The sequence below is a fragment of the Epinephelus fuscoguttatus genome, linkage group LG18 (genome assembly GCF_011397635.1).
Source record: "Epinephelus fuscoguttatus linkage group LG18, E.fuscoguttatus.final_Chr_v1".
Lineage (NCBI taxonomy): Eukaryota > Metazoa > Chordata > Actinopteri > Perciformes > Serranidae > Epinephelus > Epinephelus fuscoguttatus.
In genome coordinates this window covers 5,345,530-5,364,406 of record NC_064769.1, presented here as the reverse complement: position 1 = coordinate 5,364,406, position 18,877 = coordinate 5,345,530, and the positions used below count along the sequence as shown (strand labels likewise).

The 18,877-nt window shown below is 40.7% G+C and overlaps 1 protein-coding gene across 1 annotated transcript in view; it reads right to left on the bottom strand.

Moving 5' to 3' along the window:
* The window catches only part of LOC125905837 (protein FAM102A-like), a 45,973-nt gene extending 31,046 nt beyond the window's left edge, over positions 1–14,927 (bottom strand). The window contains exons 1-2 of the mRNA XM_049604097.1: positions 14,761–14,927; positions 14,106–14,406 (exon numbers count right to left, since the gene is read on the bottom strand). Coding sequence (XP_049460054.1) covers positions 14,106–14,278 — 173 coding nt within the window. The 5' untranslated portion in view covers positions 14,279–14,406; positions 14,761–14,927. The remainder of the gene's footprint in view (positions 1–14,105; positions 14,407–14,760) is intronic.
* Positions 14,928–18,877: the final 3,950 nt, after the last annotated feature.

Genomic DNA, 18,877 nt, shown 5'->3' with positions numbered 1-18,877 from the left:
GTGTTCAGAGTCATGACTGATAACAGTTGCTTGATCCAAATTGTGGCAGTTATGCACTAAAGGCCTTGAAGTATCTTAATGTCCTCCATAGGGGTGAGAATCACAGAGGCTACATCATACAACATTATCACCATACTCAAATTATGATACAATGTCATCACAACTCTTACATCACAAGACAATATGATCATGATGGTTATGTAACGAGACAATATATCATCACAACACTTCAAATCGTCGCAATACAATCATTTTGCAATATGCTGAGTATTGTGGTTACAAATACAGTGATATGTTGCAATTCATTATCCTTTTTTCAACTGCAAATTATGTCCCTCGAGGAAAAATGTCAGCATTGATGTAAACTCATAAGATTAAGTTTTCAGCCTGTTCATCCCGTCATTTTTTATTGCAGCAAAATGTACTCCACTGAAGTTAATTAAAGGTTCTTTATCTTATTATTCACTTTACATGAGCAATATTCTGTAATATAACCAACACACCAGTGAATACAGTCAACATACACTGCTCCTTCATAGGTCAGGCCTGGGTGTGTAGCATGACAACATGAAATAAACTGATGCATGAATTGATATGAATAACATCTAACTACTGAACTGCAACAACCTTCAATCACAGCTGAATATTATAGTTTGTTCTTCCAGCCTTGTAAACATGTACTATAACCAACATGACTTCAGTACGAACTGAAAACAGAGCAGCATAGTACTGCAGAACAACAGGCCTGCTGTGAACATTACTATAAGAAAAATGACACACCAGAGGACCAGTGTGAGCACTCTCTTTTAAATGTTAAGAAATAAAATGAATCTTAGTAATGTAACAAATCTTACAAACTAAAGTGTACACTGGCTATGGTCTGACCACTCGAAAAATATTTGATAATTCAATGCTTTATGTAAACATGTTGTTGACTGTTCCTGCTTCAGCTTCCAGACAGCGGTCAGGATTCATCATATTGCTCTTTGCTGTTTACTGCTACACAGCTCTGATGTTAGACGTTAGAAAGAAGACCTGCAAAGGTAGGACAGACTGAAATGCCAATAAGATTTTTATTGTTGCTTAAAGGTAGAATGAATAGGATTTGTTGGTTGCAGTTTTAAACACAACTGAAGTCATAAATGATGATTGAGGGTGACTACTTTTGTACAAGTCTGTATCATTTTTTTTTAGAAAAACTCCTGCCCTAAAGCATGTTAATTATTATCATAGGGATGTAATGGTACATCAAATTTCACGATAGCATATTGCAATAAAACAAAGTCTCAGTACTGTTGTGGGGTTAGATTGTTATTTTGTGACAAGATTTTCCCTGTTTTTTCTTGCTCACTCACCACCCCTCCGCCGCAGCAAAGAGGTAAAAACAGCACCAAAAAAGACCTCACAATTTGAAATATTTTGCTATAGATCTACTTTATTAATAATATAAACAACAGGTTCCGTATGACTGTATATAGCATAAACAGCTATATTCTTGATATGCCACAGTTAAAAAATTATGCATGAATATTTTTCATAGACATGAACGACTTGAATATAAAAAGCCCAGCTGCATTTATGCTTCAGAAATCATAAAGTGGTGTTCATTTGTGAAATTATCTTGACAACAAAACCTCTAAGTATCATATTGAAAAATGCCTTGAGGATGAATATGCATATTATGAATACTTTTAAGTACTCTAGATAAGAAACTGATGGATTTGGCTGGTCCTTCACTATCAGATCAGTTTTGGAAGTGCTTTATGTACTATCAAAAGCTTAGCTGGTCTGGCACCTTGTAGCCGGAAATCATTTAATTCAGCTTTAAACAACATTTATTGGTCTGAGAGTGAAATGTTTCAACCACAATCCAAATCCAGCAGTAATGAATAATGATTCACTCTTCCACAAGTCTAGGTTTAAAACACACAGGAAAGAACGTCCAAATTTTCACATACAACAAGATCAAACTAGAATTACTGCCCTGTGGATGTATGCCTCCACGCACCAGTCACGTTCCTGTAACAGTTGACATTCATGTCTATGAAAAAAAGGATACTTCACACATATCAATTCAGTATCTGACTAAATGTCTCCCTCTTTGTTCCTAAGATATGACATTTAATAAAGGCCAGAAAAGTGTTATGCAGAATATTATGAAGTCACAGTGTTCTTGAGATGTTACGTTCACCAGAATAGGACGGACTGACAACATGAAAACATAATGCCTCCAGCTATGGCTATCGCTGGGTCTGAGGCATAATGACATAGAAGGCACAGCAATCACCGACATGAAGAGTGTGGGGAATGCATTACTGAGCTGACATTCATTGAGCCACAGTGTACACAAAGGTTTTTATTACACCCTGCTCAAATAAAATACAACTAAGATTTGAACTCAGATCACTGGATTCAGAGTCCAAAGTGCTAACCATTACACCATGGAACCACAAAATTATGTGACATGGTAGAAAAATCTCTCTATTTAAACATATTTAAAACAACATCTCTCACTTGCGGCCCACCATGGATTTGAGATGGACTGAACTAAATGCCAATATCTTGTGTCCATATCATACATACCTCTGGCATATTTAGCTAATGATAAGTTCACCACAGGAACAGACAAATGATTCACTTTGACAAAACGAGTCGACATAGAAGGCATAATGCTCACTGACAAGAGGAGTGTGGGAAATGCAATACTGAGCTGACACTTCACTGAGCCACAGTTTAAACAAAGGCTTTTATTATGGATTCAGAGTCCAGAGTGCTAACCATTACACCATGGAACCTCTACACAGGTAGACAGTGTCATAGATGATATCTCCATTCATATTATTTATGCAGGGAACAGGACACAGAAAGACAAACGACAATACCAGACAAAGAAAACTAGAGACCATGTTGCGATGGGATCACACCAGCCACGATACAATGATCTGCAACTTAAAATGAATGTGGGCCAGGGGCGTATAGTTGGGGGTCAGCAGCCCCTTCCCTGCTTCCAAGCCTCTTACTTCCATCCCCCTTAGTCGGACCACACCCATCTTCGAATATGGCCTTCATAGTGATCTCAACTACAAATTTGTAAAGTTCAACAAGCCAGGAGTTGGGGGGCCAGTGGCCCTGTCCCTACATCCTACCCTGTTGTTTTCACCAAACCTTATTTATACAGTCTATGAACCAAACCCTTCTTCAAACTCCACCTACATTACCGAGTTGACACTTCTTAAACTAAGCCTTCAGAGTATGTTTTGCAAATGACAGCTGAAGAACCTTTTTTGAAAGACTTCATACAAACAATTAATGGATCAAGATATCAGACTGTTGTGGGCAAAGACACACTTACTGATCACTCACTACATTCACAATGTAGAGGCTGACAAATGCTGCAGCTGTAGTAACACTGTCTTGTCATAGTTATTCTCTAGCATTGCTGATTTACTCTACTAAACATAATACTTCAAACCCCAGTGAAAACACTTGATGTCAGAAGTGAGATCCAAACCCACGCCTCCAGAGGAAATGCGACCTGACTGCAGCACCTTAGACCACTCGGCCATCCTGACTGCTATATATCTTCTGTAACAAAATAGGTCTTGAGCAGCTTCTGCTGCTGTACTGGTAACACATTTTGTCATATGTATATTACAGTAAAGTGATACTGAGTTTTTTTCTTGGGCAACTTCAGAGATTTCCACTTCAGGAAACAGAGAAGAAGAAATCCAAATACATCTTAAATTCACGACCTTTATCTTCTTTTAATTCCAATTCATTACTTATTTTACAGGAAATGTGATCAATAACATTTATGAACAACAATCAAGATAACTTACTACATTTGATCCAATATTAAACTTGCTTTGTTAAGTTCCTTCTTCCATTTGCCTGTGAATGCTGACTTCTGTTATTACTGATAGCAGACAAAGTAACATTTTGACAAAGACAATCTTTGGGAACAGGTCTAGGTTTAAGCAGTATATGATATGATTATGATTATAATCTTATGAAGTCTTATCTTTTCAGAAGTGTTAAAACACCTGATACTGAAGAGTATAAGGAGAAAAATGATCATTTACAATAAAAACATAAAGGAGACTCTGGGGAGACTCACTGGTTAGAGATGAGCTGATCTGACTGGTTACACTTCCCTTTCCTAGAGCTGCACTGCAACTAGAAACAGCTTCTGAGCAGCTCTTGTGCTCTTTTCAGTTCCAAAGTCAAACCACTATGCAAAGCTGCCCACCACAGTTAGCTATGCTATGGGACAGAGTACAGTCCAGTTATGTCCAACAAGCAAACCATACTTAAAGGGAAATTTCAGTTTATTTTAACCTGTCTCCTATCGTTCTAAATTTGTTTCAAGTGACTAGTGACATAGAAATAATAGTTAGCATGTTAGCCGTTAGCCTAGATACAGTCCTAGCGTCAGACCTGTCAAAAGTAAGTGAACGGGCATACCTTCAAGTGCAAAGTTAGTCCACTAAATAAGCTTTTTTTTCCACAATGACCGCCTCATATCGTTAGGATAAATGTCAGAGAACATATAGAAAATGACGTGTAAACGTGTTGTCTTACCTTACCGGTGTGGTGCCATGTTTGTTTATCCCTCTAGCTCACTCACCATTTTCAGCTACCTAAAGTTTATCTGTGTTTGTCATATTGTAAATTTTAATAATAAAAAAAATCAACACTTGGCACTGTGTAATCATACGTTATTGCTACACAAAAATATCGCAATACTATGATGTATCGCTTTTTTCCCCCCCACCCCTATTATTTATCAAAGTATTGCAGGCCTGTTCATCACACAAAATATGTGTTGCTGGGGAGAAAACTGTGTGAGTGACTTCCGTCTATACCAATCTGTCTGGGGGTATCTGACAAATAAAAAGTTAGGAATTTCTATGTTAATGATACAAGAAGAGAGGCTGTGCACCTGGCCATCATACTGATTTGCGGGCACTAGCACTCTGTAATACACTTTAGCAATGTACCACACACATTCATGTCCTGAAAATTAGCTTGAACCAGATGTTTGATATTTGTGAATTGAATGGAACATGTTTATTTGTGAGGAGTTAAATGAAAAAATCAGTCCTACTTACACGACTGTAAGCTGGGGTGACCATATTTTTAAACCCCCAAACCAGGACCCTTAACACGAATGGCAGGTTCTTGCATGTGCACATGAAGGGACTTACACATGTACCATTTTCATCAGGGTAGGGGACAATTATTTCAGTGCTAGCACACCTACTTAGTAGGGCTGTGCAATTAATCGTCTGGTGATCGCGATTACGATTTTGAGGTCAAACGATTTCAAATTTACTGAAATCGAGGGTAAACGGTTTTTGGTCACAGGCACCTGGAGATGTTATTTTGTCTTCTACGGAAGCCATGCATGTGCAATACCTGCGAGGGGCAGGTGATTGCGGAAGATTTCAAAAACAGCGTGTGGAAGATGACAGAGGGAGAGCGAGAGAGGGTGGTCTGTGTGTGTGCGCGCATCGGGGCCGAATTCCGCTGTGGGCGATACAGAGCAAAGGAGAATTGTAAATGGGCAACCATGTAGAGACAGAAATGACATGCCGTCATGTAAACAATATAAGTCATCACGTGCGCCGCATAATTGTTTGCATAATCGTGATTTCAATTTTGACCAAAATAATCTTGATTACGATTTTTTCCATAATCAAGCAGCCCTACTACTTAGCACACCTTGACAACAACAGCCTTGACAATGACACATTTACTGATTGATACACATACAGACAAATGAGTGTTGGATTCAGAGGTTTGGTGCACTGTTTTTATATATTGGGTTAGGTAGGAGTGTTGGAAGTAACGTGTTACAAAAGTAACGCATTAAAATAATATATTACGCTTCAGCAGTAACTAAGTAATAAAACATGCTACCATCAGGATTTCAGGTAATATTAACACATTTACAATGTCAAACCAGGACGTTTGGTCACCATAGTGTAAGCTAACTATTAGGGATGCACAATAATGTCAGCACGTCATCAGTATCGGCTGATATTGGCTTTAAATGAATTATCAGAATCAGCCAACATGCTTTTATCTGATTTTGCCCAATGAATGAATATTACATACATTGAGAGCATTCTATTTCATGTCTCCATCTGCTGGTGGGCCATCATGATAAGAGTATGCATGCATGATATGATGTTAATTCAATTTTCATTTGTTTTATTTTCCTTTGAACAGTGCCAGTCTAGCTGTCTCCCATTGCATTTAGTCTTTATGCTAAGCTCAGTTAATTGCCTTCTAGCTTTTAGTGAACAGTGATGAGTATTGTGTCTTTTAAGACTCAATACCTTTACATACAATACCTAACAGAAGAGAGGCAAGAAATGAAGAACCTTGCAGGTGTTTGAGAAAGACTTAGACTTTGAAGGAACCTATTGATATGATCAGTCACTTGTTGTGTTGTGCTGTGGAACTGGTCTTTATTGAACCTCTCTCAGCTGTTATTTGTCCAGCAGAGCCTGATGTCATGTGCACCACCTCCATTCTATTGAATTAAGTATGGGAGAGGAATATTTTCAAGTGTTGCTGCTCTCAGTGCAGCTCTGACTTTGCTGCTGGCAGCAGATGGAGGGTATCATGACTTTCAGGATACCAGGCCCAGCACAGAAAGATAATCTTTTTAATTCTCCACACAAGTATGTTAAAGAAAGAGAGGGCTGTTTTGCATGCAGATGTCTCTTGCATTTTTATTATTTTTTATGTGTTGTCTCTTCGGGTTAGTAGATCACCCACAGCTGTAGATTTATCTTAAAAAATGCAATGTTTAGATGCTGGAGGGAGGTGTCTAACAGAATGCTTGTCTAAAAAATGAATACTGCGCAGAGTGTGTGAATCATTTGTCTCTCAACAGTCAGTGTATCTTGGCTCCAGAACCTTAAACAAGCCTTTATTAGGGCTTTTCCTTTAGCACTTTTGGCTGTCCCGAGTCAAACCATGTCACACTGATTTGTGATTCAAAAGAACGACCAACTGCCTCCAAGTGGGTAGCAGTGATGTCTTGCCAACTACTGCCAACCCCTGATGACATCTTCCTCTATGTCCCCATCAAACAAGCGTGTTTTGATAGGCTCAACTGATGTCTGTGCAGGAGACCAGATAGGACATTTAAGTCTCTGTGTTTAGCTCCCACTACTTTTGTAGCTTCTAACTGAATCTCTGTGGTTTGAAGTTAAGGTTCACTGCTGCATCCTGCTTGTACTTTTAGATATCTGCTTTATTTTACTGTTTTGTTTTTACAGTCAGCTGTATAGGAGTCCTGTTAAGTTACTGCAGCTTATTTTAGGAATAGGGATAGGAAATAAAAAGTGTTTATTACCAAATAAGTGGAGCTTTGTTAGCAGCTTTTCTTCAATAAATATAATCCTACTAATACCGCAAGGATGATGAGTCCAGGCAGAAACAGCCACAGTGAGATGTTAGATGAAGAGGTGCAGACAACAGGCTCTTACTGCACCCCTGCAAACATCTCTTACCTGCCTTCTGTGTGATGGAAAAAATCTTGCAAAATAACATGGGACTGAAGCTGTAGATCAGCCTTGGACAAGAAACTGAATTCCCTGATATCCCTGATATCCAAAGGCCTTTAAATACAAGAAGTACCTATTATTATTCTGGAGGGACGGGAGACGGGACAATGGTGTGAAATCTTCATTTAGGCCAAAGGGAGGATGTACATCAAAACCATGAAGCACTGAAGCCAGAGATCTTGCACAGACTGAGGCAGACTGATGGTTTTCCTCACTGTGTCTCAGCTCTAGCATCTCAAACGAGGTTTTATTTGGTGAGTAATGGTCTTTAAAGATGTTTAATACAAACAAGCCCTAAAGACATACAGATGTGTATAAAATGGCCCTTTACTGGCCACATTCCATTATGGTTAATGAATTATGTGCTTGGTTGGAATGTTGAATAACAGACTGTTATCTTCAGCATGACGCAGCATTAGCAGGTCCTGCAGCACTGAGAGGGCTCCTCACCTCAGGGTGCTTCCTGAATCTTATCAGCTTCAATCCCAATGTGATCTACAATAACACACTAACTCACTGCAACTTCTTTGAGCCATTAATTCATTTCATGGAAACTTATAGGGAATTTAGGTAATACAAAACACCTATATTATCTGAGTTATTTGCATGCAGGTTAATGTGCTTGTTGCCTGTTCATTTTGGCACTTTACCTACAAACCCAGTTATCCGTCTGACCTTTTGATCCTACGCAGGAACCTGCTGAGCACCACTGTGTTCAGTTTAAAGGCTAAAGGTGAAAGGGCATCTAGTCTGCGGCCTGCCTGAGGACAGTCTGAGGCAGTTTCACACTCATTCACATTCAAGTCCATTTCTTTGCTTTTCTCATTTCATCCTTGTTGCATTATCTGTTATTTATTCTGTATGTCTCACCCTCAGCTGGGTGTATTTTTACTTTTCTCAATTCGCTGTCCTATCTTTTAACTGCTTATTTCTTTCCTTGCTTCGCAAAGTGTTGGTAATAAAAAAGATTGCCAACACTAGTGTTTTTGTATGTTTTGGGCCATATACTGCAATTCCCATAGCCTTAACTGTGTCCCATATTTCCCAGACAGTCACTGGTTTCCATTTATTTCACTATAATATACCACCTTGCACTGGATTGACTCACCTTTTTTTAGGTATTACATCACATCTACTTCAAAGGAATAGTTAATTTGGGAAATTTACTGTCTCGCTCTCTTTTTGAGGGTAAGTTCAATATCATTCTCATGTCTGCTCAGCTGTGTGGCAATTAGCCTAGCTTAGCCTAAAGACTGGAGGCAGGAGAGAAACAGATAGCCTTGCTTTGTTTAATGTGAAAAAAAGCTTACCAATACATTTACTTATTAATTATTAATTAACACTTCGTATCTCCATACAGAATAGTGAAAGACACAACTGATGGATTTAGGTTGTGTTACTGGTTCTATTTCTCAAGTACCCCTCACCACAATATGCTGTGCTGGGCAGTGCTTGATGTGGGTGGAGTCAAATGCTTAACTCCGCCCATGCCTCTCCAGAGCTGCCATCTACTCTCCTCACAGCAAATGCAGTCAAGTAGGCCAGGAGTGAGGCAGAGAGGATCCGCGGGGTAGCAGCTAGCAAGCTAGCTGTCAGGTATAGCAGTTGGACTAACGCAGGGTGGCGCTTAACGTTTGACTCCACCCAAATCGAGTACAGCCCCTGAATGCACACTGCAGTGAGGGGCTCCTCCTATTTCCATGCAAACAACAGACGGAGATCCTGAGGTCTTGTTGTTACAGTGAGGTTGCCAGGATTAGTACCTCTGAGTTTGGACCAAGACCTATACCAGAACTTGTACTCACTTACATTATCTGGCAACCCACTCTAAAGTTGGAGACACTACACACAAGTACTGGGCACATCAACTGTTTGTGAAAAACATGTGCTTTTTACATTTCCATTTCATGCATAATAAAAAAATACAGTCTGTCAATTTATGACCTTTAGAGGTGTTAGTAGGTGTTTTATTTATCTTTGGACAGAGACAGGCTAGCTGTTTCCCCCTGCTCCTAGTCTTTATGCTAAGCTAGGCTAACGACTTCAGCTCCACAAACTTGAGACTGATATTGATCCTTCCATCTCAGTTAAGGTGGGTGTACACTGTGAGATTTGAACTCATTTTAGAAATGATGCTTAATTCCAACTCTTATTGTACAAGTAAGGGTTAATTTATGCTAAACATTAGACATGAAGACAGAGACGGAGCAACATCATACAAGTCAGTTCACAGTAATGCATCATCGCCAAAGTTTCTCTCATTCATATCTGTCATGATAATCAATCAATCAATCAATCAATTTTATTTATAAAGCCCAATATCACAAATCACAATTTGCCTCACAGGGCTTTACAGCATACGACATCCCTCTGTCCTTAAGACCCTCACAAGTAGATAAGAGAGGAGGAGGAAACAACAAAGACGACTGTATGCTTTCGCCACAGCTCCACCAACCTGGCCTCCATATTTTCTGTCCCCATGACGTGTTGTCTCACTACGGTACTTTTTAGACACTCTGTTTGCCACTTTGTGCAGGTGAGACAAAAAAGGCACTGATCTTAGGAAATTGGCTCATGGCCCTGCTTCAACTGTGCAAGAGCCGACGGCCAACCTAAATATCTGATGTCAGAAATTCATCCAACGTCCAAGGGCTAGTTAGGAGCAGTTGATCAGGCCATGATCAATCCTCTCTGCTCCTTGTACACTGCACTGCAAACAACGCCCAACAATAAAGCGGAAATTCAGTCCAACATGCAAAAATATTGTCAGTAACAGGCTCAAATTATGCAGTGGGTGCCCAGCTTCACAGAAAGACAGCAAATAAGAATATTACATAGATGTCGAGGTGTTCTTTACTGCCATGAGAGTGAAGTTGTTGATTAAGTGATAATTTCCATATCCTCCTGTCTCAGTGAAGAAAGTTAAGTCTCTACAAGCTGATTTCTTAACTGTACAGAAAAGAATGAAAACCAAGGGAGGGAAAAAAACAGGTTCACAAATTCAAATCATTATGGTATGCTCTAAATGAGTCAGAACATGCAAAAACTTTGGTGTGGTCCTTCAAGGCTTGTCTGTTATTCTTTGAACCTGCAGACCTGCAGACCTGTCATGGCACCTCCCCACAGCTTACTCCTGTTGAGCCACAAATGTAATTAGATTGAGTCTTACTGAAATCATGCCAGTGAGGTGTGTATACACCAATGGCTGAAGAATGAGAGGGGGTCATGGGCTATCAGATGCCTTTTATCTGGTATAAGACTGCTAATTGCAAATAACGAAAGGGTCGGTTCACCTGAACTACAAGAGGACAACATATTTTCAAACTTAGTGGAATGAAGATTGGTTCAGTTTTATTTGTTCAGGTTTTGCAATATCTGTTGCTGAGATTTCTGCCCCCGCTGCAACCTAACCCAGCTGACACTGGGCGAGAGGCGGGGTACACCCTGGACAGGTCACCAGACTATCACAGGGCTAAAACATAGGGAAAGACAACCATTCACACTCACGCCTACAGTCAATTTAGAGTCACCAACTAACCTAGGAAGCAGGAGTATCCGGAGAGAACCCACGCTGACAAGGGGAGAACATGCAAACACAGAAGGTCTCCCTCCTGGGGAGGGAACCCCCCAGGAACTGTCTTGCTTTGAGGCGACAGTGCTAACCACTGTCACCCCCGCCCATACCAAATTCCATCGAATTAGCTCTGGTTCTTGAACCGGTTCAATTGTTTATTCCTGGAGCCTTGGCGCTATCTAACAAACCAACCTGTGTTTTAACAAGTTTTGAGTGGAACCACTGTATCAAGGATTTGTCATCAACAGAGGGCGTTGTGCAAGACACAACAGATTTAAATACCGGTAGCAAAAGCGTGGATTACATTGATAACCTGTGAATTTTTGGTCTATTGGTACAAATATTGCAGTTTAAACGTATGACAGCATTACAGAATTACTATTACTTTCAGTCAGAATAGAGCTCGTAAGTCACGCCCCTTCTGGTAGACCCCCATCGGACCTCTAGGCTCGGAAAATATGAATGGGAGTCAATGGAGAGAAAATTATTATTTTCTGGTCCCAGTCATTAATTGCCTTGGATTACACAAATGTTTTGTGTGGATCTAAATAATATTTTTTCATGTTAAGAGTTTGACAGTTTATTGTATGATTCTTCAATTAAAGGCTGTGGAAACAACGTAATGAGAGACAACATGTCGCCTATGTGACATCACGTCATCACACTTTCCCTCCACTTCTCAACTCACAGTGCTGCTGCTGCGTCTTCTGCCACGATCTACGGAGCCATCAGATCTCCCCACTGGCGTAGCTGAAACTTTCCACATGTCCAGACTTGTAGTGGTTTTCGCCACACTTAATGCTTTTGTCCTCTCCTTGGAAGAAGGCTGTGAAGTGTACCACAGACACAGCCATGTTCCAAGCGCGAGTGGTGACGTATGTCATATGCGTCGAGAGCAGCGAAGAGCTGTAGTCCACAAAGCGCTCTCACACAGAACCTAACAGTATCAAACTTCTTCCTGCTAAATTGTAGCCTTCTTTGCACGAAAAAATATATTACAAATTCACAAACAACATGTGAAATTCATGGCACAATTCAAACGGGACCAGAAAATAATTTTCATCTAGCCATTGAAATACATTATGAGAAATCGATTTTTAAGGTCCCATGTACCGGAAACGGAAACACGCAACTTACGAGCTCTATGACCCTTAAAGATATGAAAACAAAAAGGTTATTTTTGGTTGAACAAATGTTTTATTACTATAATTGAAACTTAAAACCACCGATATATAACCTAATTTTAGTGATCATCAAGTCTCTTCTGTCTTGAAATTAACATCATATCATGCATGCTCTTATTATTGGTTTCTACTGTTTTTTTCCCAGTTAAAGGATTTTTTGGGGGGGAGTTTTTCCTTATCTGCCGTGAGGGTCCTAAGGACAGAGGGATGTCGTATGCTGTAAAGCCCTGTGAGGTAAATTGTGATTTGTGATATTGGGCTTTATAAATAAAATTGATTCTTTGACTGATTGATTATTGTGATGTCCCACCAGCAGATGGAGACATGAAATAGAATACTTTTCAGTGCATGTGATATTCATTTATTGTGCAAAGCATGTTGGCTGATTCTGATAGATTATTTTAAAGCTGATATGGACTGATACTGATGACATGCTGATATTTTTGGCATGTTGGTAGATTCCATTATTTCATTTTAAAGCCAATATCGGCCAGTACTAATGACGTGCCAATATTACCGTGCATCCCTAAAAATAAAGGCGAGGTTCTCTATCCGGCATACTGTTGCATCCCTAATTGGATATACCTTCTACCAAAGAAATAACCTCTATGTGTTTTGGTGAACCAGTCAAAACATTAAAGGGATAGTGCACCCAAAAATGAAAATTCAGCCATTATCTACTCATCCACATGCCGAGGGAGGCTCAGGTGAAGTTTTAGAGCCCTCACATCACTTGCGGAGATTCAAGGGGAGAGGAGGTAGCAATAAAACTCCACCTAATGGGGGCTTACGGCGCCCTAGATTCAAACGTCCAAAAACACATAATTGAAAGCACAAAATATCTCCATACTGCTTGTCCGTAGTGATCCAAGTGTCCTGAAGCCCTGACATAACAAGTTGTTTGGAAAAACGTCATTTGAACTCTGTTTTAGCCTCATTGTAGTCTGTAGCTCTAACTGCCTCTCAGTACAGCGCACTCACGTGTGGTGTGCGTGCTTGCGTGCGAGACCAGTGAAAGCACATGAACATACATGAATGCGGTGCCCATGTCTCATGGTCTCAAGCAAGCGCACACACGTGAGCTTTTTGGGATCTCCGCAAGTGATTTGAGGACTCTAAAACTTCACCTGAGCCTCCCTCGGCATATGGGTGATTACTTAATGGCTGAATTTTCATTTTTGGGTGCACTACCCCTTTAAGAGAAGCTGGCCAGTTTAAATCCTAGCAGGTGAGTCAATGTTTTTTGTTCCCTCAACAACTTTGCCCAAGAGCCCTTGAGCAAACCACCTCACCTCGACATACTCCCACAGAGAGACAAGCATCAGAAGACTGTGTTAATGCTGGGCAGCTCCCAGTGTGAGTGAACGCCAGGGTGGAGCTGAGAAACAGCACAAAGGCAATTTTCCCAGGAGACAGGAGGGTGAATTAACACATACTGTGGTGTACTAAAGGCTAAACTGCAAGACATGCAGTTTTACACCAGTTTTACAGCTGTAACTATCCCTTATCTAAGGTGGAAAACTAACAACAGACAATTTTGTCTGTTGTTAGTTTGTGGCAGAGTGTATCAACATAATCAGGTGCTGCTCTAATTGTAGAAAACAGCAGTGTCAACTATTAAAAATGGAAATAAATTATATTTACCATATGTGGAGGAAACGTCAGTGAGGGTTTGAGTGGAAGCAAAGCAACCACCTGAGTGGACTGCATGCAACAGAGGATTTATTGGGTTACAAAAAGGAAGTGACAAGTTCTTCTACATACCTGGATGACAAAATGGCAAAGTCCCCTCCATCAATCAACCGAATCTTGCAGAAAAGCACTCCATTGACAAAAGGCACTGCTGTAAGCTCCTCCAATGTAAAGTGCACTTGAAACTTGAACTTCTTCTTTTTGATCAAAAAAGACATCGTTCCCAGCTGCTGGAGTGTGCTCATTGTGTGATGAACACCAATGAATGAAAACAGAAAAAAATAAAAATAAATATACTGTATTTGGCTTTAAAGTGGGGGCTGAAAATCCTTCTTTGCCTTCAGGTCAGTCATCTCTGAACAACAGTTTGGACCTGGAATTAAAAAAAAAAAACACTTGTTGAAGTTACAGCTACATTAAGATGAGCTTGGTTTCATTTGCAGCTGCGTGTTACGTTTTTTGCTGCAATGACAGCTGTGAAAATCATGTGGTCAGTATATTTATTTATCCCACACTGCAACACCCCCTACATTCTGTTTCATTTTTGACTGATGACTCAAATGTTTTTTAGTGCAGTAAGACCTATTTCTTAAGGATCATGTGTTGGTTGGTCTGTCCTCTGACATTAACAGACTCTCCCAAAGCAGATACCAGCTGCCACGCAAACACCGAAACCACTCGGTGGCTCACTCCAACAGCCTGTCGCATAAACTTGAGCAAACCTTACCGTTCCGTCGGTGTGACGCTCCTCATACTTGGTAAAACAGTACAGCTGTGTGCCGCTGCACAGAACTGGAGTCTGGGTTCGTGGCAGTTTTCTCGGTTTCACTGCATCTTCGCCAACTTTTCCTTCTGGTAGAGTTCAACAACAGTCAGTCAGAGCGGCTCCGTGAACGTCTCACAGCTCAGTTAGGGACCGTCCACAAAGTCTGAGCAGAGGTGTGTAAGGAGGAGTATAATCTACGGTATATGGAAATCTAGCAGTGTTGGGGAGTAACTGACATATAACTAGCTACAGTAATTAAATTACAAAATAAATGTAATTGTAGTCAGTTACAGTTACTGAGAAAAATATGTGATTAAATTACAGTTGCTAATCAAAATGTTGGCGATTATTAAGGGGTTACATCTGAATTAATTCACAGTGGGAGGGGGTATGTTGTACTTCAAATGTAAACAAGGCACCCCAGTGCATAAAAAGCATTAAAATACAGCCTGTTTGTCAAGAAAAATAGACCCCAAGACCCTCGTCAGAGGTTCAGGCTAAGCCCCAAATGTTCTCAAAAGCAAGTACACCCTATATACAGCTGACTTATGCGAATTTGCTGTGACTGGCCCCTGTCCTCCTGTCATTTTTCAAAAGTGGCCCCTGGCAAAGCAAGTTGAAAATCCCAGGCCTAGTGTATGAACCTATTCAAAATTGGAACTTTTTCATATATGAACATAGCAAATATTAATCATATATAACAGTAAAACCAAAATACATAATAAAGTACTTGGTATATATCTAAATCAATACATTTCATTGAGGTTATGTGCCAGGCAATGTGATGTATCACTAGCACATATATGTAAAAAAAAATAAATAAATATACCCTTTTATGTTACATACCCATATGTTAGTGTCATATACAGCATGTCACCATTAAAATTGTTATTATTGGGGCGCCGGTGGCTTAGTGGTAGAGCAGGCGTCTCATGTACAAGGCTGTTGCAGCGGCCCAGGTTCGACTCCGGCCTGTGGCCCTTTGCTGCATGTCACTCCCTCTCTGTCTCCCCCCTTCACACTTCTCTGTCCTATACATTAAAGGCTAAAAAGCCCCAAAAAAATCTCTTTAAAAAGAAATTGTTATTATTTCAAATATGGATCTGCCAGTAGCACAAAAAAACATGTTAGCCACACTCCAATTTAAATAAATCAGAGATGTGTGTGGAATGTATATCACTATCGGGGTCTGCATGTGAATTTTTATTCATTTATATAACCTTTTTTTAACCAGAGTCTTTTGAAATGGAAATCTCTTTTCAGGTAAATCTGGCTAATTAGGGCTCTTAGTGTTTTAAAAAAAAAAGTTCAAGAAAACAAGAACAAACCTGTAATTTGTTCATATTCATTTAAATCATTAATTACTGACTGATATCTATAATTACTTATTCATATAAAACTGCCATGTTTTTAGCAGCTGTTACCACAGAGGTTCCAAATGGTCATTTGAAAGCAGTCTCAACATTTTGAAGTGTCAATTCTTGCTCAGCCCACTGAGACGTGGGGATCCCTGGAGCTTTGTTTTGAGCATAAGAGAACCAATCACTTCCCTAGAGTTGGTTTTGAATTGCCAAAAATTGCTGGCCAAACTAGTGGAGCTTCCTATAAAATGTCTGGCAGAGCCATCTACGTCACTGGGCTAGATCCGTAGTATGGCTGGTACTTAGGGAGAGTGACATATTAAGTATGTAGCTTCTAGTGTCAAAAATCAAGGAAAGCATTCATATGACAGCAAAATATGAGCAAACGTGTTTGTTTGCACCTAAAATCTCAAACTACTGACTACATGACATAATAAAACAGCTTACTTTCTTCTTATCTCTGCTCCTCTTCATTGTTATCTACAGCATCAGGAAGTTCCAGTTACACCTCATTTAGGTCACAGATAGAGACAGACAATATCAGGAGGTATTATAACTGTTAGTAAATACAGACTACCAGGAAATATCCTTGTCTTAAGCACATCAGAACTAAGTCCAAGTCAGTAAATCTGAGTAGGGTGTCTACATGAAATCAATGTCTTGGTTGCCACTGAGATTAAGAAAAAAAAAACAACATAATTTTATTTTCTTATCAACATGCCCGTTTCCATCACTGCCTGACTGCCTGCTTGTCTGCCATAATGTTACTATGTTTATGGAATTACTAGCAGGAGTCAGAGCTCAGTCATTTTAAAAGCATTAAAGGCATTGCTTCAGTCAAGACTGAGTTCTGTTTTTCACAAAAGTTGATGTGTTTTTTAAACAGTGCCTTAAGGGATTTAACCTATCTCAGTTTTACACCAAATGCATTCAGTTTTAAAATTCATGAGAAATATGCACAGTTCAGTGTTAAAATGTTGGACAAGAGTAAATTCTCAGACAACCGGAACTCAGAGTAAAGCCGCTGCTCCTTCAAATCAAAAGGAGCAAGTTGAAACATATCGGCCAAGACAGCCAAGAGGCCAACAATGTCCAGAGCCTTCAGTGTTGCAGGGTGAATCTCATCCACACCTGGGGCCCTCCCTTTGAGGAGCTTACTGACCCCAGAGACCTCTGCCAGACATATGGATGAGACTTCCCCTGAGTCTTCAAACTCTGCTTCCTTCACAGAGGACGTTCAGGAACTCCAGAGAGAACTCTTTCCATTGTTCAACGCTATTCCAGTCAGGGTCAGCAGTTCCTACCTGCTGGACACAGCCTGAGCCAAGCTCTACTTTCCCCTCCAGGCCCCTTGAAAGCCCTTTTCCATAGCCTTCCTCCCAAACTCCTCCTACATCTGTTTTTTTGTCTAGGCAAAGTCCATTTTGGCCTCTTGGTATCTGTCTGCTGCTTCAGGATACCCCTTTGCCAACCAAGTCTGAAAGGCTTCCTTCTTCTGCTTGACAGCCTCCTTCAGCGTAGCAGATTCTCAGGTTGCCACCACAACAGACACTGCCGATTTTTTGACCTCAACTGCTAACAGTTACCTCCACGATGGAGACATGGCCAAGTTGGATTCTATGTCCCCAACCTCCCCCAGGATGCTTGAGAAATTCTTCCCAAGGCCGGAGTTAAAGACCTTGGAGCAAGACCTTCCCAGTTCACCCTCACTACATGTTTGATTTATCAGAACTGTCCAGCAGCCTACCCTGTCATCTTATCCAACTCACCATAGTGATCAGTTGACAGTTCTTAACTTCAGTGTTGAAGAAATATGGCTGCAGATCTGATACCACCATAAAGACGATCTTTGATCTTTGGCCTAAGATGTTCTGGTACCAAGTACACTGAATCACGATGCTTGAACATGATGTTTGTCATGGCCAATCCATTACTGGCCCAGAAGTTCAGTAATAAAGCCCCATTAAGGTTTAGATCAGGCAGGCTATTCATCCCAATCACCCCCTCCCCAGGTTTCTCTTTCATTGCCCACATGAGCATTGAGGTCCCCCAGGATAATGACACAGTATCTGGGTGGCATCCTTTCCAGGACATCACCCAGTGACTCTAAGGTGGCCTGATTTTCTAAACTGCTTTTTGGTGCATAGGCACAAACAACAATCAAAGCCTTCCTCTTAGCAGCTTGTAGTCACATAGAGGTAACCTTCTTGTTCTCCGAGGAGAACTCCAACACTACAGCGTTTAGCCAGGGGCTTGTCAGTATCCCTACACCTGCCTGGCACCTCTCACACTGTGCAACTTTAGTAAAGGAGAAAGTCCAGTTCCTCTCCAGAAGTTTGGTTCCAGATACACTGCTAGGTCACCCCAACTATATTTAGTTAATCACTCCATCTCCTACACTAACTCTTCCCCACCAAAGACGTGATGTTCCATGTCGGTAAGCCTTGGTCCCAACCTTTGCCTGCTGCCTAATGCAGCTGACCCCAACGCCTACCCTTGTGGATGTTGGACCCACAGGGCAGTGGCTTCATGTGGTTCTTCCAGGCTGTGCCAGACCAGGCACCATGACTCAAGTCTTGGCCACCACACAATCTAGGAGAAGACTCCAGTTTCCCTGTCTTGAGCAAGGTGCTGCAGCTCCTTCTTGTCTGATTCATGTCAGGTCTTTGAATCACTCTAAGCCTGGCTCCTCCCCTGGGAACAATTTACCTTGGGAG